The 23,759-nt window shown below is 43.3% G+C and overlaps 1 protein-coding gene across 2 annotated transcripts in view; it reads left to right on the top strand.

Annotated features, from left to right (window-relative positions):
• The window catches only part of tusc3 (tumor suppressor candidate 3), a 136,754-nt gene that overhangs the window by 78,882 nt on the left and 34,113 nt on the right, over nucleotides 1-23,759 (top strand). For both annotated transcript variants that reach the window (XM_034686902.1, XM_034686903.1), the window contains exon 6: nucleotides 218-307. In XM_034686902.1, the coding sequence (XP_034542793.1) occupies nucleotides 218-307 (90 nt within the window). The remainder of the gene's footprint in view (nucleotides 1-217; nucleotides 308-23,759) is intronic.

Below are 23,759 nucleotides of genomic sequence, written 5' to 3' on the forward strand. Positions count from 1 at the left end.
TGGAGAGGGGAAGTCTTACATGTATACTGGCACACAGAGACGCTGTTTCCTCTGCAGCTCAGTTTGTGGAGCATTTAACCCTTTCACATGCTCATTCACACACATCTAGCGGGTGCAGAAGCTGCATAATTCTTTAGTGAAGCAGTCCCTGAGTGTGTTCTTTCTGTCTTTGTCTCTCTCTCTCTTATTCTCTTCCCCTTCTTTCTTTTCCGTACAGTGCGTAGTTTTCGCGATGACATCCGGTCAGATGTGGAATCACATCAGAGGTCCTCCCTACGCCCACAAGAACCCCCAGAATGGACAAGTGGTAAGACACACCTTTTGTTCAAATTGGTCTTTTGGACTCTCCAAGTCTTTGTTATATCCCTCATTTATTCATTTCTTCCTGTCTTTCTTAGTCCATGCTTTGGTTGCTTTATTCCTCTTTCTTTTGATATGTGCCGGTATCATCCACTGACAGGTCACTGTAGGTCAGCGGTGTGTGTGTGTGTGTGTGTGTGTGTGTGTGTGTGTGTGTGTGTGTGTGTGTGTGTGTGTGTGCGTGTGCGTGTGTGTGTGTGTCTGAAAAGCAAGAACCGGATGTTTTCATTTTGTTTTGGCGCCTCACTTCCTGTCCCGCTCCATCTGCTCTGTTGAGATTGATGCGTTGTGCTCCGGCATCCGGAAAAAATAGAAGTGTATGTGATCCGGAGGACTCGGACCTGCCGGATCGCAACGGAGCGGATCCAGTGGAAGTTAACACATTGATTAGAATAGAAACCTATCAGATCCAGTGCTCAGATGGATTGAAGACAGATCCGGTGGAATTTGGCCGTTAGTGTGCATCAGTTCATCTGTCCTCCTTCTTCATATCCTCCTCCTCTCCCTCCTTTCCTCTTATTCTTCCACCTCTCTGTCCATCCTCTCTGTCCATCCTCCACATCTGTTGACCACAAGGTAGATGCACTAACGTGTGCCGGTATCATCCACTGACAGGTCACTGTAGGTCAGCGGTGTGTGTGTGTGTGTGTGTGTGTGCGTGCGTGCCTGCGTGCGTGCGTGTGTGTGTGTGTGTTTGCGTGTGTGTGTGTGTGTATGTGTCTGAAAAGCAAGGAGCAGTCAGTGCGTTGAAATTCACTTTCTTCTTCTTATTGTTTTTATCTCTCTCATCTCTTTTGGTTCAAACAGTTTCTCTGTATTTGGGTGGTTGCCTTTATTACTTATATGTGTGCAAGCCTCTGTGTCTCACTCAGACACACACACACACACACACTCACACACACACACACAGACAATAAGGCACGAAGTATTTACAGATATAGCTTTGCTGGTCATCGTTTAACTTTGGTCACTGAGGTGTGAAATTAGAATAAAAATATGAGCAAAACTGAGAAAATGAGGGAGGAGGGAGAGAGGGAGATAAAGAGAGAGAGAGAGAGAAATTGTGTCATTATTATATGTTTGTATGTAGTCTGGTATTGGCCATGTGTGTTTGCACTCATGCACGCGCCTGTACACAAACCCGTCTGCAGCGATCAACACGTGGCGTCCCCGACGAGAAGGTCGACTGAGTGTTGTTGTTGTTGCAGGAAAAGTCAATCCAGCTCTCGCAGAGACTGAAAGGGATCTGTATTCCCCATAGCCAGCACTCCTGGAGAGATTACACAAAACACACAACAGAGGCGGAGAGTTGAAACACACTCGTATAACGTCAAAAGAAAATAACTTCCACCCTCGTCTCGCACCTCTCCATCTTCCGTCCCGTACGGCACGGTCGCTCTCTCCTGCGCAGTGTTAAAGCCACTCTATTTGTCAGGCTCTGTTGGCTCTCTGTCATTTTTCAGTCGCTTTGACAACAAACAGGTTTAACCCTTGTTCTTTGTGGCTCTCATCCTTCCTTTCACTTCCCCTGTTATTTCCCAGAACTCTCCACCCCCTCGCTTTACAAGTCGCTCACTTCAAGAGCGCTTTTATTCCTTCGGGGTGAGCGTCGACGAGCGTTACAGATTAAAGCGGCGGCTTCTTTGAGTCCTGTGATGATGCAATATTAAGGAATTTACTGCTCAGCCAATAAGTGACTCAATTAAGTTTTTTAGTAGACTCAAAGTAAGAGCTGGACGGTAGAAAATAATCAAATAAATATGTAGAATATTTCATCATTTAAATGTACCTCTTGCAGTCACATGTCTACTTTGACGTTGCTCACGTAGCGGTGTTGACATTCGGCTTCAATGCATTTTGGTTGCTAAATACTTTCAAGGTGAATTTTGGAGCCATAAAAGTAACATAAAATAACATATTAGAGTTAGCCCACTTAAAACAAATGTCAGTGACTCTGTCCAATGAGGTGAGTCAGCTCCACAACTGGATGCAGGTAGAGGAACTTGCATAGACTGGTGTTATCGCCGCTCTCATACGGCCCTACTCGTTCCAACGCCAGCCAGCCAGTTTCAGAAATCCAGCGGTTGTTGTGTTTAGCTAACGGCATGCCTCGTCATCTGCTTCAGTCACAAGATTTGTTCGCAAGGCATGAGATGAGAACTGAGAATCTATGTTAAAGGTGACATATCATGCAAAAGATGACTTTTTAATGGTTCTCTCCCTGAAATATGTTTCCCTGGCATGTCTACAAACCCCCCGAGAATGAAAAAAATCCATTCTGCCCCTGTTTTGATTTCTCCACCTTTCTGTAAATGTGTGCTGAAACCAGCTGTTTCAGTTTTCAGTGTTTTTGTTACGTCACAACAATATCCGGTCTGTCACGGAGTCAGAGCTCGGAGCTTGTTCAGCCCATAGACTGTATAAAATAATACTGAATCCCTCCCCAGTTTTTCATTACCTGCACAAATGTGTGCTAACAAGGAGCTTAGGAGGGAGGCATGCTAGTTGTAGGCTGTCTTAATAAACACAAAGGTCGGTTTTACTCCCCACGTCTGCAGATTTGAAGATCTAGTGGATGATTTTTATTTATCATGGATAAGTGCTAGCGCTAGTTAGCATAGCTACATAGCTGCATGTCTTAGCTGTAGCTCTGTACCAAGACACACGTCGACATACTGACAAATAAAACAACAAGAAACACTAAATCTGTGACCAATCCTTCAGAAAAGGTCCCGCTGCCTTTCTGGCAGAGGTCGGTTTTACTCCCTATGTCTGCAGATTTGAAGATCTAGTGGATGATTTTTATTTATCATGGATAAGTGCTAGCACTAATTAGCATAGCCACATAGCTACATGTTCATAGCTGTAGCTGTAGCTCTGTACCAAGACACACGTCGACATACTGACAAATAAAACAATAAGAAACACTAAATCTGTGACCAATCCTTCAGAAAGGTCCTGCTGCCTTTCTGGTAGAGGTCGGTTTTACTCCCCACGTATGCAGATTTGAAGATCTAGTGGATGATTTTTATTTGTCATGGATAAGTGCTAGCGCTAGTTAGCATAGCCACATAGCTACATGTTCATAGCTGTAGCTGTGTACCAAGACACACGTCGACATACTGACAAATAAAACAACAAGAAACACTAAATCTGTGACCAATCCTTCAGAATGGTCCTGCTGCAGGCGCCTCTCCGTCAGGATCAGATTCTGGATCAGATTCAGAGGGTTGAAGTAACGCGGGTCTGTGAGCAGCCGTGTATATTCAGCCAACATGTAAACATTAGATCAACGTGCTGCACACATCCACTTCCTGAGGGGGCGTGGTCAGAGAGAAAACAGCCTGTTCTGAGGAGGGCTGAAGAAGAGAGTTTTTCAGGCATGCCAAAATCTGATTTCAAAGTGTTTTTTTTAGCATAAACTTTAAAGACATGTTTTGGGGACCTCTTACACCAATATATATTGATGAAAAAAGCGTGATATGTCACCTTTAATACGTTTGTGACTTTGTGAGGAATCCTGGGAGTGAAACAGATGACATCCCATACCAAAACTGGTTAGCGTAGGAGCTAATACAGCGATAATGACTGCTGCTAATTCTTCCGTTGTGTGGCTGTGATCCACTTCTGCCTCCTTTCCATTCTTGTCAGCGTACAGTAGAAGGCTATATCAGCCTTGTCTTGCTTATGCGTACAACCCACTTCCAGTTGGAGATATAGGCAGGCTTCATTCAATGATTGAAGCAAATATTATTAACATTAATTGAAGTTAAAGTTAAAAACGCAAAAGTAGTCCACTTACATTCTTGGCGCTTGTAGAAAAAATAGAGAGGAAAAACTGCATTTTATCCCAGTGTCACTGATTGTCTGGCTCTTTTAGTCCACTGTCAATGTAGGGTCTTAGGCCTGACAGGTTATTCGCCAAAAACACGAGAAAGTCCACATGTGAAGAAGACAGTTCACATGTGAAGAGGCCAGTGTCGATCAGACAGTCCACATGTGAAGAGGCCAGTGCCGATCAGACAGTCCACATGTGAAGAGGCCAGTGCCGATCAGACAGTCCACATGTGAAGAGGCCAGTGTCGATCAGACAGTCCACATGTGAAGAGGCCAGTGTCGATCAGACAGTCCACATGTGAAGAGGCCAGTGCCGATCAGACAGTCCACATGTGAAGAGGCCAGTGCCGATCAGACAGTCCACATGTGAAGAGGCCAGTGCAGATCAGACAGTCCACATGTGAAGAGGCCAGTGCCGATCAGACAGTCCACATGTGAAGAGGCCAGTGTCGATCAGACAGTCCACATGTGAAGAGGCCAGATCTCTTTTTATTCACCATACTCCCAGCGGTGGAAAAGATGTGTTCAGAGCACACTGAGGATCCAGGGACGGAAAGATTTCACTCTGCCGTCTACTTCATGCTGTGCATGTGTGACTCCTGTGACCTGTCCCTGACCCATCATGCAGTGCGCCCACTCGCAAAGCAGCCGCCAGTGTGTTTTTTTTCCACAGTCGATTATTAATTTTCACAATTGAATCTCCGTTTTTTTATATTCGAATATATATTCCAATTTAGAATATTCATTTACAGCCCTAACATAGATTACAGTTTACCAGATTGTTCATTTCGCACCAACATCCAGGAAGTAGCATGTCCCTTTTGCCCTCTAGGCGAGGGCGGTCAGACAATGTGATGTCACACCCGTAATTAATCATCTAGTGTAAGTCTCCACTCATTCTGTTGTAACGAATCCAGGTTAGGAACCACAGTACAGACACAAATGGAGGCAAAGATGAAGTCTTGAAAACACGGTTTTAATGAGATGACTTGCAACAGGTAGAGTTCAGGTATCAGAGTGCTTTATGAATGGTGAGTGGATGGTTTTGGTCCTGGAGTTGCAGGGAGATCTGCGCTCAGCTAGAGACCAGGTTAGATTCTTTCAAGAAAAAGGATTTCAAAAAACACATTTAAAGAGGATCTGAGCTGAGTACCACGCTTGGTAAACAGATGATCTGACGATGAGTGGAGGACTGAGCCACGCACATCTCCAGGTGAGCGAAGACAACAAACAAGACAAACACACCGGGAGAGAGGAGCAGAGGAAGAAAAGGGAGGGAAGGAGACAAGGAACCTCACACCTTCTGTCCTTTTGGTTTCAAGAAGTGTTTTGAGGACTGGCACTGTTACTGTCACTCTTCCATTTGTGGTAACTGGTATATGTAGTTATCATCAGACTCTGCAAAAAGTAGGATGAGTTACCCGACAGCTGAGGCGAGGTTCTGATGCAGCAGAGACATTTAACTGCTGTTACCTGTCACTGCAGGTTACTTAACTTATCATGTGTTTAACACTGACACCATACGTGCTGATTACATTTCATTGCAACGACATCTGTCAGTTTAATTTTAAAAGCTACTGAAAACATGTTTTCATTTTAAAGGTGTTAAAAACAACCTGACTCGTTTATTTAATGAGATTGTTTTATCATCATTATGTTTTCTCACTTCTAAGTCTTGGAATGGTGACAGGTGGGAGGTGGGTGTGATACTTAGTATTCTCTTCTATTCAAGACAATACGGTATAGTTTGTTCAGCGTCACTTAGGTTTGGCGTAACACTGTCTTTAGCGTCACGCCTCTTCCGCACGTGACTTTCTCGCTGCTATGAGAACAAGATCGCAGGCAGATGAAAGTCAGAACATGAATTGTGCTTTAGAGAATCCACAGAGAGAGAGAGAGGGGGATGCAGGGGGAGAGAGAGAGAGAGAGATTCAGAAAGAGAGGATGTGCAGTCGGTTCCGTCAAGGCGAGTGATATTGATTCGTTGATGACGGGTTAAACGGAGGTCAGCCATGGGTCAATAAACAAATTGATCTGCATCATAAGCATCAACTATGAATGCATAAAAGCAGAAATGCAGAGCGTTCACAACTGGAGGCTGCTACCTTTACTCTCTTCACAATCCATCATCCCAGGTATCACAGGATACTCATGTGTCAAACCTGTAGGACATATAAAACTCTGCTGTTCCTCTTCAGGATGTTTACTCTGATAATTAGGAGTTTTAATGCTAATCAGATTTGGAATTCCTTCCTCTGTCTTATACGTCCTCTTATCTGGGACTTCCACCAAATCATGTCCAGTCCATCTCCAGTCCTCTGCGGTCCGGCTCCGTGCTCTCTCGTCAGTCAGGGTTTGCATTTTCAGAACGCAGCACGGAGCAGGACCGCCGGACAGCTGGAGTCATGTGACCGAGGTTTTCCCGCTGTAATCACTGAATCAAGGATTCTCCTCCTCCTCTCCTCATCAATGTTGTCTTTCTGGTCCTCTGAAAACCTCTGACCTGTTGACTCCAGGCCTGGCTCCACTCATCATGACGGTTTGTTGTTGCAGTTAAGCGGATCCAGTGGAAGTTAACGCATTGATTAGAATGGAAACCTATCAGATCCAGTGCTCAGATGGATTGGAGACAGATCCGGTGGAATTTGGCCGTTAGTGTGCATCAGTTCATCTGTCCTCCTTCATATCCTCCTCCTCTCCCTCCTTTCCTCTTATTCTTCCACCTCTCTGTCCATCCTCTCACCATGTAACAGTCCTCATAAGAAAACAGTGCGGTCAGCTAGTTTGTAGTTCCTTACACCGGACTGTCGCCTCTCTCCCGTCTTCCTCTCTTGTTCTTGGCTTTGTCGGAGCAGAGTGGAGCGATAAGGGCAGCATTTAAAATTTGTCTCGGTGAAATGTTGAAACGGCATTTTAGATAAAGAGAGAAATTAATTCTTGAACTTTCCGGAGCAATTGCTGAGGGCATTTAATTCAAATTGTAAAGGTGAGTGGGTCATTAAAGATTTATTACTGAGCATGCAGAAAACAAATTACAGCAGTTAGGAACAGAGGGGATGAAGAGGAGGCTCATCGTGGGCCCTGCTGGATAAACGGAGGTTTGGGATTTTTGGAAAGGAACTTTCAGACGGTCCAAAGTAAAACTAACATCAGTCTGATGAGTCGGGCTGTTCTTCTTTTAATCCCACACATGTTTGAGAGCTCTCTTACTTTAAAAGTTGTCACCTCGATGAAAATCTTTCTCCTCCAAGGCCAAGCATGCGTAGAAGAAGAGCCAGCCATAATATTTAGAGTGTTAACTTAATCGTGTCAAACTGCAGGAAGACAAGAACATTTATCTTTATTGCACAAATCACACAAATATATATCTCCCAGTTCTGCATTACACCCTTTCATTAGAGCCACTCGAGTGGGTGGACAGCGTTTCTATGTTTGGACTCTGACAAGATAAAGTGCTCGACTAATAAGAAGCTAATGCACTTAACATCAAAGTGAAGAAGTTGTCAGATTCTTTGTTTTTAATATGAGCATTCAGGAGTGTGACAAAGACAAGAGACTCATCGGTGAATGTTTACGTCAATAATGATTAAGTTCTTTGTTTTTATTCTTTTATTATCAACTTGTACGCTTCTACAATATGTGTGCATGTCAGAGCTTTTTTAATTACACTGACGCTGTTACAAAGGCTTGAGGGCTCTTCATATTCATTGAATGAATACAGTGTTATAATTAGGGGTGCAACGGATCAAAAAACTCACATCATGGTTTTGAGTCACGGAATGGATCATTTTTCGGATCAGCGAAAAAAAAGAAAGAAGACAAGACAAATAAAAGTTTGTCCTCCATTTATTTTGTAAAACACTTGTAAACTTTTGCCCATTAAAGGTGACATATCACGCTTTTTTCATCAATATATATTGGTCTAAGAGGTCCCCAAAACATGTCTTTTTAGTTTATGCTCAAAAAAACACTTTCAAATCAGATTTTGGTCTGCCTGAAAAACCCTCTTCTTCAGTCCTCCTCAGAACACTCTGTTTTCCCTCTGACCACGCCCCCTCAGGAAGTGGATGTGCCCTCGCCTCTCCAGCACGTTGATCTAATGTTTACATGTTGGCTGAATATACACGGCTGCTCAGAGATCACGTTACTTCAACCCTCTGAATCTGATCCTGACGGAGAGGCGCCTGTAGCAGGACCTTTCTGAAGGATTGGTCACAGATTTAGTGTTTCTTGTTGTTTTATTTATCAGTATGTCGACGTGTGTCTTGGTACACAGCTACGAACATGTAGCTATGTGACTATGCTAACTAGCGCTAGCACTTATCCATGATAAATAAAAATCATCCACTAGATCTTCAAATCTGCAGACGTGGGGAGTAAAACCGACCTCTACCAGAAAGGCAGCGGGACCTTTCTGAAGGATTGGTCACATATTTAGTGTTTCTTGTGTGTCTTGGTACACAGCTACAGCTATGAAGATGTAGCTATGTGGCTATGCTAACTAGCGCTAGCACTTATCCATGACAAATAAAAATCATCCACTAGATCTTCAAATCTGCAGACGTGGGGAGTAAAACCGACCTCTGCCAGAAAGGCAGCGGGACCTTTTCTGAAGGATTGGTCACAGATTCTGTGTTTCTTGTTGTTTTATTTGTCAGTATGTCGACGTGTGTCTTGGTACACAGCTACAGCTACGCTATGTAGCTATGCTAACTAGCGCTAGCACTTATCAATGATAAATACAAATCATCCACTAGATCTTCAAATCTGCAGACGTGGGGAGTAAAACCAACCTTTGTGTTTATTAAGACAGCCTACAACTAGCATGCCTCCCTCCTAAGCTCCTTGTTAGCACACATTTGTGCAGGTAATGAAAAACGGAGGAGGGATTCAGTATTATTTTATACAGTCTATGGGCTGAACAAGCTCCGAGCTCTGACTCCGTGACAGACCGGATATTGTTGTTACGTAACAAAAACACGGAAGTCTGAAACGGCTCGTTTCACACACATTTACAGAAAGGTGGAGAAATCAAAACAGGGGCAGAATGGATTTTTTTCATTCTCGGGGGGTTTGTAGACATGCCAGGGACACATATTTCAGGTAGAGAACCATTAAAAAGTCGATTTTGCATGATATGTCACCTTTAAATAAAAACAGCATTCAACTCAAAATGTCCAATTCAGGCATTTAAATTATATGAAAACAACTCAAAGTGCAACATAAGGCATATCTTCTTCCTTTAAGAAGAGAAGGCTTATCTGCAACACGGGGCTCCTTGTCTCCCACTCCGCTGTGATGAAATGAGCAGTTATAATAATGTAGCTTTCCGTCGCCCTGGAAGTCCACCCGTCTGTGGTGAGCGCAACAGACTATACCCAGGATAATTCCTCCACAATTTTTGTCTACTCCTGCTCATTCAGACTTGGCACAAGCGCAGTCAGCATTTGCTTAAACCCCTTGTTTTGCACAGCAGAGTATGGCCTCATGTCTGCAGCAATAAACACCCCAATAGATTCAGTAATAGCATTAGCCCGGTCAGATTCTGCAGCAAAGGGCTGCTTAAATGCTGCGGTGATGCCAAAATGCTCCCATACATGTGAGTTAGAAGATGCAGGAGGTTTTTCAGGTTCCTCTGCTCCTCCACTTAGTGACTACCTCTGCGCTTGACGAGCGAGTGTGGATTGAGCATGCGGTCATCATGTGAACACGCGCAACTTTTTTTTTTTCATCAACCAATCCGCGGACCACGTCCATGCCGAACCGTGGAGAGGCATCCGTAGGGATCACGGATCAACGATGATCCGTTGTACCACTAGTTATACTCTCACGGTGTAAAGAGAGAATGCAACAGACAGACAGACAGAGGGTTTGTGAGTATGGACCAAGCGGCAAACTCCGGTCTCAAACGATGAAGCCAATGCAGAAGTGATATAAACTGCAATACATCGAAAATCCACCTGAGGCTGGCTGCAGAAACACAGGAAACCACATAGACATGAATGGGAAAAAGACGATCTTTGCAGCATTAATAAACATGTTTACAGCCTGGTTCAAAAAACGGCTTGGCCCTACAAAGCTAATCTCTGTAATGGCACACACTGTACGGGGGTGAATTTTTTATACAGTCTATGGCAGGGGTGTCCAAAGTACGGCCCGGGGGCCAATCGCGGCCCAAGGTCCATTTATTTATGGCCCAAAGCTTCCATCTTAAAAGGTGTTATTTATAGCACAGAAATTAATCACATTCTGAATTATCTGTACATTTGCAGTTTATTTCAAGAGCACAAACAAAACTAAAGTCAATCCAGAAACGTCTCAAAATGCTTCATATGGACTACCTGTGTAAAGCCAAAGCTCTGTGAATTCTGCTAGATGGCATTAAAGAAGAAACACAAGAACTCTTAAAGCTGACAGGTTTTCAAATTAATGTTTTTATCATGATGTGGAAATGTTCTTGATGAACACTAAAAGTTCAAAAGACACAACAGAGGACACAAGACAAGATCCAAATTATGAAATTGTGCAGAAAAGGCAAAATTTGTGCTGAAAAATTGTTCAGAATGCAGGAAAATAACTGTTTAATTCTTAAAATGTTGTCTGCTGATCAGAAAAGTCTTAAAAACAACACAAAAAAGAAGTGTGATGAAATCCAGATCGTGATCCTGCCATAGAAAAATAATGATACAATATTTTTCCCACATTGCACGACCCTACTGAAAAACATTTTCCTCCTGAAGAAGATAACGTTTGCTAATGTTTACGTGGCTTGTGGAGAACTGAGGACTACCTAGTTACTGATTTATTGAGAAAAAAAAAAGTAAAATCATTGTTATTAAATAGAGATTTCATATATAACTTTTATGATTACTAAGTCTCAGTAGGAGCCACTGGCCCTGAGGTATTCTGACAACATCAAATGTGGCCCTCTTTGAAAAAAGTTTGGACACCACTGGTCTATGGTATGGACAGAAGTGCAAACATGAAATGAGAACATCACAGACTCAGGTGTTTCTCGGCTTTCTATGAAATAAACTCTGATTTAAAGTCTGAAGAAGAAACAAACGGTGACAGGTTGAATGTGCACTCGTAGTGTCACATTCAAATTTCCAGGATTGGAGCGCTCGCCTGTAGCATCAACAAAACACTCCACAGAAAACGTCTTCTTCTCTGGCAGTTTTGGCAGCACCTTTGTGGCTTCACTGGACTGGGTTTGATACGGAGCCGCCTCCTCCTCTTTGGTGTAGTTGCATGAAAACATCAGACTTGCATGAAGACGTCAGACTCTAACAAGGGCAGGGAAAGTAAGCTAATTAGACGAGGCGGCCGCTGCATAGTTCGACCTGCAGGAAAGTCCTCAACGAAAAAAGCATTATTACGAATAGAAAATGTTTGTTTTTTTCACTCTTGCTAATTCTAAATATTGATACGGCAATATATTTTCACCCTGACCTTTGTGATACAAGGATCGGTGTGAGGGGGCTGAATATCGATGCTTTAATTGGATAAATACAGCGCTACATTTCCCCGTCAATTTGATTGACCGCGTCACTGCTTCATGACTCTATACAGTGGCGCTAATGGCATGAATGAGGGGAAAGTGAACAGCTGTTTATTGACCGCAGAAGAAGTTGACAGCAGCTTAACACCAGAAGAAGACAGCGAGATGTCAGACAGCGGTCTTGTTTCATGTAAGTGAACAAATACATGAATCCTGCACTTTGCCTTTTAATGAGTAGTTTTCTCGCAGTATCAAGATATTATCATTATCATGCGCCAAGTATCCCATATCGTATCGTGAGTCCCACCCCTACTTCAAAGACACCCCTATGTGTTGGCTGTAATGGCAATTTCGGTTCCTTTTGTGTTTTAAATTGTGATGTCTAGACCCCCTAAACCTCCTACCTGAATATACAACACTGTCTTGGTGCAGATACCTGCAGCAGATAAAGGGTGTGAAGCATACCTTAGGTGGCGTTCCCCATGCTCGGGGTCTTTCTTCATTCTGGATTCATTCCAGGTGTTGATTGACCTTTTCTTTGCAAAGAAAATAAAGCCTTGTCGGCCGGCAGAAGTCTCTATTTCATTATTCACCAGTAACTGGAAAAACTTCCACAACATGGCGCAGCCGTACAGTAAATGATTTAACTTGTTTTGTTACGGCTTGAGCAAAGGACTAGGACCCAAATGCAGAGTACAGGGAAAAAGTATTTATTAAGCAAAAACCAAGGTTCAACAAAAAGCGCCTTGCGGGTAAAAACAACTGAGAAAAAGTACAAAACTAGGAGTAACACAAAATCACCCAAAAGGGGAAAAAGGTTCTATCAAAAACTCACAAACAAAAACTAGGAATCAATCCTCTGGAAACAACTCGAGATAAGTAAACAGAAAAGCGTGGCTTGAATCTCCTCAGGAGCAAGGCTACAACGGGACATGGAGCATGCGGCTAGAGGAATAATCTGGCACTGGAGGAGTGTTTGGTGGTGGCTTAAGAAGCCAGTGCTGATGAGAAAATCAGGGACAGGTGTGCCTGATGAGCCAACTGCAACCTGCAGGCAGAGAGAGAGAGGGTTAGGGCAAATCACACAACAAATCAGGACCATAACATGTTTGGCTTTAAGCTCACTCTTTTGATGTCTATAATGTTTGTTTTCTATTGGATTCACTTTTTCTTGTCTTGGTAAAACAGGGTGCGTCTTTGTTAGTATAGTTCATTTAGATAATTCTTGACTTGGTACTGGTTTTGTGCTGGACAGCATTACAAACCCTTGACGTGGATGGTCTTCCCTTTATGAATGTGCAAAAACATGCAGTTTTCCCCATGAAAAGAAGCAAAAAGTCAATAAAACACCACCTTTTATGAGGAAATACATGCATTTCAAAGAACTCCTCAAACGCTGACCTCTCAGCCGTACCAAGAAACAGCATTAGTTGCAGCTGGGCTGCTGCACCAGACAGAAATAGACTGTACTGAGGCAAAAAGAACACCAAGTCTATGTGGAGATAATTTATGCAATTAATGTGGATGAATTTAAGGTCAGCTCCATTATGCTCTGACTTCCTGTTATGACCACCAAAGGACATGCTGTGGTTCAATCCCCTCTCCCCCTTAGTGAAGTGTAACCTTAGAGGAACATTTTTAACTCCCTGTTCCTGAGGATCTGATCCAGATTGCTTCTTTCAGGTCAATCAACATACAGCAGATCCTTCGTAAATGAACCGTATCTCTTTCTTATTTCCTCTACTCCCTCAGCTCCCCTGCGCTCTCTTTAAGTCCCTCTTTTCCTTTGAACTGGACAGACAATATTAAAGACACTCATGTCTTATCTGTCCTATTCTGCCTTCTCCTTCTTTTCATGTCCCTTCTTCCCATCTTCCCCTCTAATCTCCCACTCTCCTCACCCTCCTTCTCTCCCGAGACAGTGTAATTCCTTTAAAATGATGAGCGAGCGAGACCAGGTAGACTATATTGAAAGGATTTGTCAACTGACGAATGGCACGACGGAGCAGATGAAATTGTCTCACAGAGCGTCTCACTGTGCAGCCAAGAAAATACTGCTAGCTCAGTTCTTCACACGCAGGAAAAAACAGACTCTCAAAGTGGGGCACAGACACAGTCGAGCTTTAACAAACCTATAAAAACACATTACAAGTGCACAAAATAAATAAGAAGAAATGATGGGAACAGTCGGCTTTAGAGTGCTTGTGGGGGCCTTTTTATGTTTAAAGTAAATGAAAAACATATACAACCCTGAATATCTGTCCAAGTATCCTGACTTCACTGACAGCAGCTCGGGTTAAAGATAGGTGAATCTGCTCTTCATAAAGAGCTGTATATAAAAATACAGATTCATAAATCAACACACAAACAATCCAAATAATGTCTTACTGTGATGTGTCTGAAAAAGACAGTGAGGCTCCATGTGAGCTGTACAAAGCAGCACCAAACCAACAACTGCAGATGTGCATTTTGAGGACGGACAGGACAGATATTCAGGAAAACACGTACTTACTAATGAGGAATAAACACCACAGTGGTGATCTATCTCAGGGTGTGGATTTAGGGGTTAAATTGTGAAATCTCTGCAACTCAGAATCTTTTATTGTAAGTACACAACTATAATGTGAATACTGCTTTCTGTCGTACACTTTTCAGCTACTAAAGCTGATGTACTCACTTTATTGACTCAACGAAGGTACAAGCCAACGCACGAATGAAAACAAAATACAGGGCTGTATTGCACTTTAACGAAGGTCCTTGAATGCACCTGCAGTGACAGGCAACCATAGACTGTAAATAAAAATGGATAGCGTTGCTCCGCCTCTTCACGGTGTACGGTTCTGAAGCCAAAAAATCCTACTCCTGGGCGCCGCCATTGTGCAGCCAGAGCCTGTGAAGCCACTGTAATAAGCTCCGCCCTACAGCGTGACGTCACAAGACGCTGTGTGTCTTTTGAAGTTTCGTTCTACGGCGGCTGTGAATCAAAGGAAACAGGAAGTAAAACCCCGTTTTTAAACTCTAATAACTAATGAAAAGGAAACTTTTCAGAAAAAAGAGGACTTGAACACAAAACAGTCAAATACTAACTACATACAACCACAGCAAACAGATGTGAGAAACGTTCGTACGACGTGTATTTATTTTTTAAAGTTTGACTGCTCCCCCATTCAAATGAATGGGGGAGACAGATTTTTTTACCTATACTGCAGCCAGCCACCAGGGGGCAGACACACTGCTGAAAGCCTCACCACCAGGGCCGTATCCGGCACGCTTGCAGGCAACCTGGACAGACAGTCAGTTCACGGCACTCTGAAATGCATCTGCATCTTTGATGAGGAGGAGTTGATCCAAACTTACTAAATGTGTCTGATGTATCACCAAACTGGACTAAATCAAACTGTAGACGAGGAGCTTTTTATGGTTATAGCGGCAAAAAAACATCAAATAGTAAACAGACATCCCCCAGTTGTGTCTTTGTCACTAACGCACACTAGGGCTGTCAAAATTGCTCCAAAATGACATTCGAATATTCGCTCTAAAAAAAAACCAGAGGTTCGAACCATTTGAATATCTATATTTGCGCATTATGTCAATAACAGGTGGACAAACTGATACAAGGAGTCATAACTACTTGTATATGTATTTTTATTTAAGATATAACATGCCTAAAACATACCTACACATTACAAAACAAGTATATGACCTAATGGTCTATACTGTAACACTTTGAAGACCGTAGACCTCTCGCTCGCCCCCCTCCCCTCTCTGCGCTGAGTAAGTGCTGAACAAGATTTCTGCGAGCAATTAAAGGTCCCGACTCTTGTCCCTAATATAGGCAGGCTTCATTCAGTGATTGAAGCAAATATTATTAACATTAATTGAAGTTAAAAACGAAAAAGTAGTCCACTTACATTCTTGGCGCTTGTATAAAAAAAGAGAGGAAAAACTGCATTTTATCCCAGTGTCACTGATTGTCTGGCTCTTTTAGTCCACTGTCAATGTAGGGTCTTAGGCCTGACAGGTTATTTGCCAAAAACACGAGAAAGTCCACATGTGAAGAAGACAGTCCACATGTGAAGAGGCCAGTGCCGATCAGACAGTCCACATGTGAAGAGGCCAGTGCCGATCAGACAGTCCACATGTGAAGAGGCCAGTGCCGATCAGACAGTCCACATGTGAAGAGGCCAGTGCCGATCTCTTTTATTCACTATGTTCCCAGCGGAGAAAAAGACACGTTCAGAGCGCACTGAGGATCCGGGGACGGAAGGATTTCTCTCTGCCGTCTACTTCACGCTGTGCATGTGTGACTCCTGTGACCTGTCCCTGACCTGTCATGCAGGGCGCCCACTCGCAAAGCAGCCGCTGATATGTTTTTTTTCCACAGTCGAATATTAATTTTCACAATCGAATCTCCGTTTTTTTTTAATATTCGAATATATATTCCAATTTAGAATATTCGTTGACAGCCCTAACGCACACCAGGGTGTAAAAATCCTCAATGAAACTGAGACAGATGCATGGAGGTGGGAGAGCTGGTTCATAAAGCACACCTGCTGCAGGTAGTGACCAAGCTAACACTGTGCCTCTCAAACTCAGCCTGTCACAGGAACACATCGCTTTTATTATGAAAAATTAGACGCATAGCTCAGGAAAACATGGATTTTGAAAGTCCGGCGGGTGGCCACTAATGTTTTCGTCACATAAAACATAAACAAAACCTATGTTTGTCAGACTTTTCATCATCCGTGCAGTATTTTGGCTCGTCTTCGTCATGAAAAATGGGTTGTTGATGAACTTTTTTCATCATAATTTTCGTTAATGAAAGGAACACTGGCTGAGATAAATGTACCTACTAATGTAGCTCAACATTATTGAGTTTCGCAGGTTCTTTGGTCATGGTGTCTTGCAGGGTGTTTAGTTTAAAGCTGGGGTTGGTAGTCTTGGAAAACTAGCAGGAATTTGAATGTAGCATGTCCTCAGAGCTCCTTCCAAAACGACCCCCCCCCTCACATGCACGAGCGCCGCTGACTTGCAACCATATGATGGTGACTGATTCAAAACCGGTCCTCACCAAAACATTATCATAGTGAAAGTTAAAAACACAAACAAACATATATAATATATATAACACATATAATACTGTAACAACTCTACTGTTTGTTAAACGTGTTCAGTGAAGTTGTTCTTAATTCCTACAGTGTTGACAGTCAGTGAAGGCATCAGGAGAGGTGTAGAGAGTGCGAGGCGAGCCAAAGAGAGGAGAGACAAGGGGAGAAGTTCTTCATCCATTCAAACATTGATTGTTGTTTTGTTGGTTGGCGTGATCACGGCCGACAGTGACCGGTTATTAAAACTCAACATGTTCACAAACGGCTCGTCATCACTACAGCGTGATAGAAACGGTGATTGGTTGGTGTTTTCCCAGGTGTACTCCGGCTGTAGATAGCAGCTTTTCTTCGCTCTTTTTTAAGAACACATTATGTATTGATTGCCATCAGAACATAAAGATCATTTTAACCAGTATAACAAAAAGTGGATCTAAATCTGACGACCAACCCCAGCTTTTATTCCATCGATGCAGACTCATTGAACACGGGATGTGACCTCATTTGTTTGCTGGGAAACCGATCCAGATAGCTATTTGCTACTTCCTAAAAACACATAGTTCTGGGAGCGGTGTGTTTTGTTTATTGTTCCCAGTCTACCTAATTTGTTAAAAGGTTATTCCAGATGTAGTTTGCATGACTGGCTCAGAAATGTCACTGTTAATTAAAGCTACTGAGGAAAAAATCTAATTTCTCAGATGAATGGAACCTGTTGTCAAACACGACTTGAGGGCATGAAGAAAAAGCATCAGAACTCTATATACCTGCTGAGTGTCATCACATAAAGGTGTTTATTTCAGCCAATGAAATGTAGTTCAGATGATGCACCTGTGTGTCGTATTTCATCCGTTCTTTTATAATGACAGCGGCTTGTTCTGATTCCCACGCTATCGGCGGATGACATTTCCGTGTTTCCAGCTGGTTTCACATGATTGGTTGATAGCTTTTGGCAGCAGCCCTCTCTTTATTACTGCTAACCTTTCAAATTTTAAAGACACCGCTGCCACGTTTATCGACTCTCTGACAATTGTTGTCTTTCAGTTTTGCAAAGGATGTGGAAGTGAGTAAGTGCTGCCAGCTGCACACCTCTGTGTGTTTCTACACTTCTGATTGAGAGGGGTGCAGGGGAATGGAAGCGGGGATGGTTCTCTGTAATCTGTGTTGTGAGCCGGTAGCTCTCCCTCTTACATATGCACCCTTAGAACATATTCAATACAGCCTGAGATGTCAGCCACTTGGAAAGGTCATTGGAGCGGTCGGGGGTTAAGTGCCTTGCCTTTATATGTATTTGGACAGTCCGTGAATGGAGCCGGCGGCCCTTTTTTGTCACTGTGTGTGCTCTTTCATCGTTTTACAGCTCCTTGCTTTCAAATGAGATTCAACGATTCAAGCAAAACAAAACTTAAGTCTATTGAGCAAATGAGAAGTCACCTCGATTTACTGATTGACGTGTTCTGGAAAAGGAAAACAGGTTTTTTAATGACTGTAATTGACTCTTGGGTAATTAAACTGAACTCTCTGTGGAGTGTGAAAACACTGAAAGCATAACTAGAGAGTGGAAGAAGAGATTGTGAAGCATCACCTGAATCCTGGAAATAGACTTTCATATTTGTTCAAGTGAAGGGTTCAGTAAACCTGCTCGAGTCCCTCTGCTGTCCTGGATAAATCCCCCTTCAAATCCCCTCAGATGGTTTGTAAATCATGGATGTGCTGCTGCCAGTTTCTCCTTAAACCGACAGTCTGGCTATCAATTAAGATGATTTATTGCATCAACCTTAAAATGATCACCTACTTAATTTATGCAGCAAGTTTGGTTCTAGTTGTGTGTGTTATGTGATAGTTTACAGGTTTATCAATCAATCAGTCTTTATTTATAAAGCACCAAATCCCAGTAAACGCCGTCCCTAACAGAGCAGGTCTAGACCGTACTCTATGTTCTATTATTAACAAAGACCCAACATCAAGACAGGATCAGATCCAGTCCCATCTTACAAACAGGACTCAGTCTGATCTCATCTTAATCCACCATGAGCAGAGCACTTTGCAGCATTTAGCAAGTTACAGTGGCAAGGACAAACATCCTTTAACAGGCAGAAACCTCCAGCAGGACCAGACTCATGTTAGACACACATCTGCTGAGACCGTGTTGGAGAGAGGGATAGAGGGAGATAGAGGGAGATAGAGGGAGAGAGAGAGATAATGTACTGTATGAATTTATGTGCTTTGGCAATAATATCTCGTTGTTCATGCCAATAAAGCAAATTTGAATTGAATTGAAAAATTGATAGAGGGAGATAGATAGATAGGTAGGTAGGTAGGTAGGTAGGTAGGTAGGTAGGTAGGTAGGTAGGTAGGTAGATAGATGGATAGATAGATAGATAGATAGATAGATAGATAGATAGATAGATAGATAGATAGATAGATAGATAGATAGATAGATAGATAGATAGATAGATAGATAGATAGATAGATAGATAGATAGATAGATAGATAGATAGATAGTAGTTGTTGCAGCTGGAGTCTGGCACGTCCACAGCAGCAGAGATCCAGAGAAACCTACGAGACAAGGGAGCTCAGGGACTCCAGAAAGGTCTATGGTTAGGAACTTTAATGGGACAGGGAGAGTTAAAGTAAGAGACAGGCAGCATAACTAAGAGCTGGTCCAAGCCTGATCCAGCTCTAACTATAAGCTTTATCAAAAAGGAAAGTTTGAAGCCTACTCTTAAAAGTAGAGAGGGTGTCTGCCTCCTGGACCCTGACTGGTAGATGATTCCAAAGGAGAGGGGCCTGATAACTGAAGGTTCTACCTCCCATACTACTTTTAGAGACTTCAGCAGGCCTGCATGTTGGGAGCGTAGTGTTCTAAAGGGGTAATAGGGCACTATGATTTCTTTAAGATATGAAGGCGTCAGAGCATTAAAAGCTTTGTAGGTCAGAAGAGGGGATTTTTTAATTGTGTTCTAGATTCAAAGGTTTAAACAATCACCCTCTCCCTCTTCCACTCTCTTCTTGCATTTTATCTTCACACTACATATCTGACAGGGATACAAGTATTTAAACGAAACATCCTCTCCTCTCCTCTCCTCTCCTCTCCTCTCCTCTCCTCTCCTCTCCTCTCCTCTCCTCTCCTCTCATCACCCTTCCTCTCATCTCCTCTCATCTCCTCTCCTCTCCTCTCCTCTCCTCTCCTCTCCTCTCCTCTCCTCTCCTCTCCTCTCCTCTCCTCTCCTCACCCTTCCTCTCATCTCCTCTCCTCTCCTCTCCTCTCCTCTCCTCTCCTCTCCTCTCCTCTCCTCTCCTCTCCTCTCCTCTCCTCTCCTCTCCTCTCCTCACCCTTCCTCTCATCTCATCTCATCTCCTCTCCTCTCCTCTCCTCTCCTCTCATCACCCTTCCTCTCATCTCCTCTCATCTCCTCTCCTCTCCTCTCCTCTCATCACCCTTCCTCTCATCTCCTCTCCTCTCCTCTCCTCTCCTCTCCTCTCCTCTCCTCTCCTCTCCTCTCCTCTCCTCTCCTCTCCTCTCCTCACCCTTCCTCTCATCTCCTCTCCTCTCCTCTCCTCTCCTCTCCTCTCCTCTCCTCTCCTCTCCTCTCCTCTCCTCACCCTTCCTCTCATCTCATCTCATCTCCTCTCCTCTCCTCTCCTCTCCTCTCTTCTCCTCTCCTCTCCTCTCCTCTCCTCTCCTCTCCTCTCCTCTCCTCTCCTCTCCTCTCCTCTCCTCTCCTCTCCTCTCCTCTCCTCTCCTCTCATCACCCTTCCTCTCCTCTCCTCTCCTCTCCTCTCCTCTCCTCTCCTCTCCTCTCCTCTCCTCTCCTCTCCTCTCCTCTCCTCTCCTCTCCTCTCCTCTCCTCTCATCACCCTTCCTCTCCTCTCCTCTCATCACCCTTCCTCTCATCTCCTCTCCTCTCCTCTCCCTTCCTCTCCTCTCCGTCTCCTCTCCTCTCCTCTCCTCTCCTCACATCACCCTTCCTCTCCTCTCCTCTCCTCTCCTCTCCTCTCCTCTCCTCTCCTCTCCCTTCCTCTCATCTCCTCTCCTCTCCTCTCCTCTCCTCTCCTCTCCTCTCCTCTCCTCTCCTCTCCTCTCCTCTCCTCTCCTCTCCTCTCCTCTCCTCTCATCACCCTTCCTCTCCTCTCCTCTCATCACCCTTCCTCTCCTCTCCTCTCCTCTCCTCTCCTCTCCCTTCCTCTCCTCTCCGTCTCCTCTCTGTTCTTTCTGCTTTGTTGACTTTTCATTTATCCCTCTTCCTGTCGAAGTGCCTCCTGACCTTTACCAAGCAAACACACACAAACACATATTAGCACAGGCTATACATGATACACTGTGTAGAAAGGATGGATATGGCTGTTTGTAAAGGTTATGTGGCCCGGTTTCAGTCAGTGAACAGCTGAGTTTAAAGAAGCAGTGATCACATGTTGTGTGAACTGTTTTGCATAATGCACGGCAGCTTTTCTGTTTCTACTGCTGCTTATGTTCTTGTAATGTATATTTCTGCGATATATAGAGCAGATTGTGAGACAGTAAGTCGATCAGTGACAGCTCTCATCAAAAGCTCATCTTAGCACACACGTGAGCTGCTTCCTGTGTCTGATGCTTTCACCTAATTTGCTTCAAAGTCAGACAAACGAGCAGCTTTTTTCGCAGCTCTTACACAAACAAGGCTTTTTAATGTCAATGTATTCAAATTAGACGCTCTGTGATGCTCGTCTTCATTCCTTTAGAACAAAGACTGTAAACATGCATCGTCTCCAGATATTTGTTCCTCAGAGTATTCTAATGAGGGAGAACTACAGTAAATGATCCCTGGAGGACGTGTTTGGTAAAGGTCTAGACATGTTTTAGCTCTCACGTTGATATTTAGGTTTTTAATTGAGCTAACCTTTTACCATCTCTCATCCCCTGAAGGGATAATAAAATATTATCACCAGGGTTTTATTTCTATTGTCTTTCCCTTGTGTCAAAGTTATTTAGTGCATTTCAATGAGCACCATACGCAGAGATGTGGTAAGAATAATTATGGACACCAGACTTTCATTTCCTGCTTTTACACCAAAATAGAACAATCTGAGTGTTTGTAACGTGTCAACACAATGCACGGGTTACCTGACTAAGACAATCGCATTTCCAATGACAAAAGAGTGGTGTCTCATTTTTTTTTTTAACCTCTGCATCACTCCATGCTATTTAGGAACAAACAGACTTGATGTTTGGACCTCATTTACAGACCAAAAACTAATCCATCAGATTAATTGGAGCAGTAGCAGATTAAAGTTGCAGCAGACAGCTCCACAGCGTGAACCTGCCTTGATTTATTGAGGTGAGCCATGATGAGGCTTCGTAACAGTGGAGAAAAAAGCGGTTTGTCAGCACGCTGTGTGGTAAAATAACATCTAAAGGAGTGATGTATAACGACTTTAAGTTCTGCTGCTGCACAAAATATGAAGCTTTGTTTTGAAGAAGTCAAAGTGCTTAGTTAGAAACTTTGTTTGCTGATGCTTTTTATTTTCTCTAATGAAAAACACACGTGTAGATTTATCTATTCATTTACCTGTTTCTCACACATCGTGTCTCATAATAAAAACTCACTATCGCACCAAAGAGGTATGAAAGCAAGCAAAGGCAGGAACTATGTTCTAATCAGAATCAGAATCAGCTTTATTGGCCAGGTATGCTTCAACACACAAGGAATTTGACTTTGGTAAACTGTGTTGAGATTTTGGGTGGAATTTTTCAGACTGAGATAAAAATCAATATGTCAGGCTCAAAAGATTGTCAAGCCGTTTTATTTTTTATTATTATTTTTTTGTTTACCAAATACAGTTTGTACGAGGCACTGTGTGGTGTGTAGCTCCAAAGTTTAAGATCCATACTTGCTATAATATTTTCATTTCTTTGCTTATTTTGTGCATTCTTTTTTATTCATCTTGCTCTTTGCTAAGGAACGATAAGAAGTATTTACAAAGATTAATCTTAGAGATCAGTAAGAAAGCTTAACACTTGTTCAAAACACTCTTAAGGCAGGGGTTCCCAAAGTGTGGGTCGGGACCATAGACTGTATAAAATATGGACGTAGTATCCGTGACGTCACCCATCTGTTTCTGAAGAGCTGTTTTGAGACCAATCGGCTGCGGCAGCCATATTGCTTCTGTCGAGCCAGTGTGACGTAAAGAGGCGGGCTTTGAGCCTCCTAGCCAACAGCTGCAGTGTTCCCACAGGCAGCTGTGCCTCTCATTGGAAGACTGGTAATCTCAATATCTTCGAAGTTGCCGAATTAGAAAAAAATTCACCCCCCTCACAGTGAGAGGACGTCGAGAAATTAGCTATTCAGACTACACTCATCTTTTGTACCAGGCTGTAAACATGTTTATTAATGCTGCAAAGATCGTCTTTTCCCCATTCATGTGCATGTGACTTCCGGTACTTCCGGAGCCAGCCTCAAGTGGATCCTCGATGAACTGCAGCTTTTAACACTTCCGCATTGACTCATATTTTTAGACCGGAGGTTGCCGCTTGGTCGGGACCATAGACTGTAATTAAAAATGGACAGCGTTGCTCCGCCTCTTCTGAAGCCAGAAAATCCCTCTCCTGGGCGCCGCCATTGTGCACCCAGAGCCTGTGAAGCCACTGTAACAAGCTCCGCCCTACAGCGTAACGTCATAAGACGCTGTGTGTCCTTTGAAGTTTCACTCTACGGCGGCTGTGAATCAAAGGAAACAGGAAGTAAAACCCCGTTTTTTAAACTCTAATAACTAACGAAAAAGAAACTTTTCAGAAAAAAGAGGACTTGAACACAAAACAGTGAAATACTAACTACATATCACCACAGCATACGGATGTGAGAAACATTCGTACCACGTGTATTTATTTTTTAAAGTCTGACTGGGGGAGACAGACTTTTTGAACTATACTGCAGCCAGCCACCAGGGGGCAGTCACACTGCCGAAAGCTTCACCACCAG

This window comes from Notolabrus celidotus, chromosome 7, assembly GCF_009762535.1.
Source record: "Notolabrus celidotus isolate fNotCel1 chromosome 7, fNotCel1.pri, whole genome shotgun sequence".
Lineage (NCBI taxonomy): Eukaryota > Metazoa > Chordata > Actinopteri > Labriformes > Labridae > Notolabrus > Notolabrus celidotus.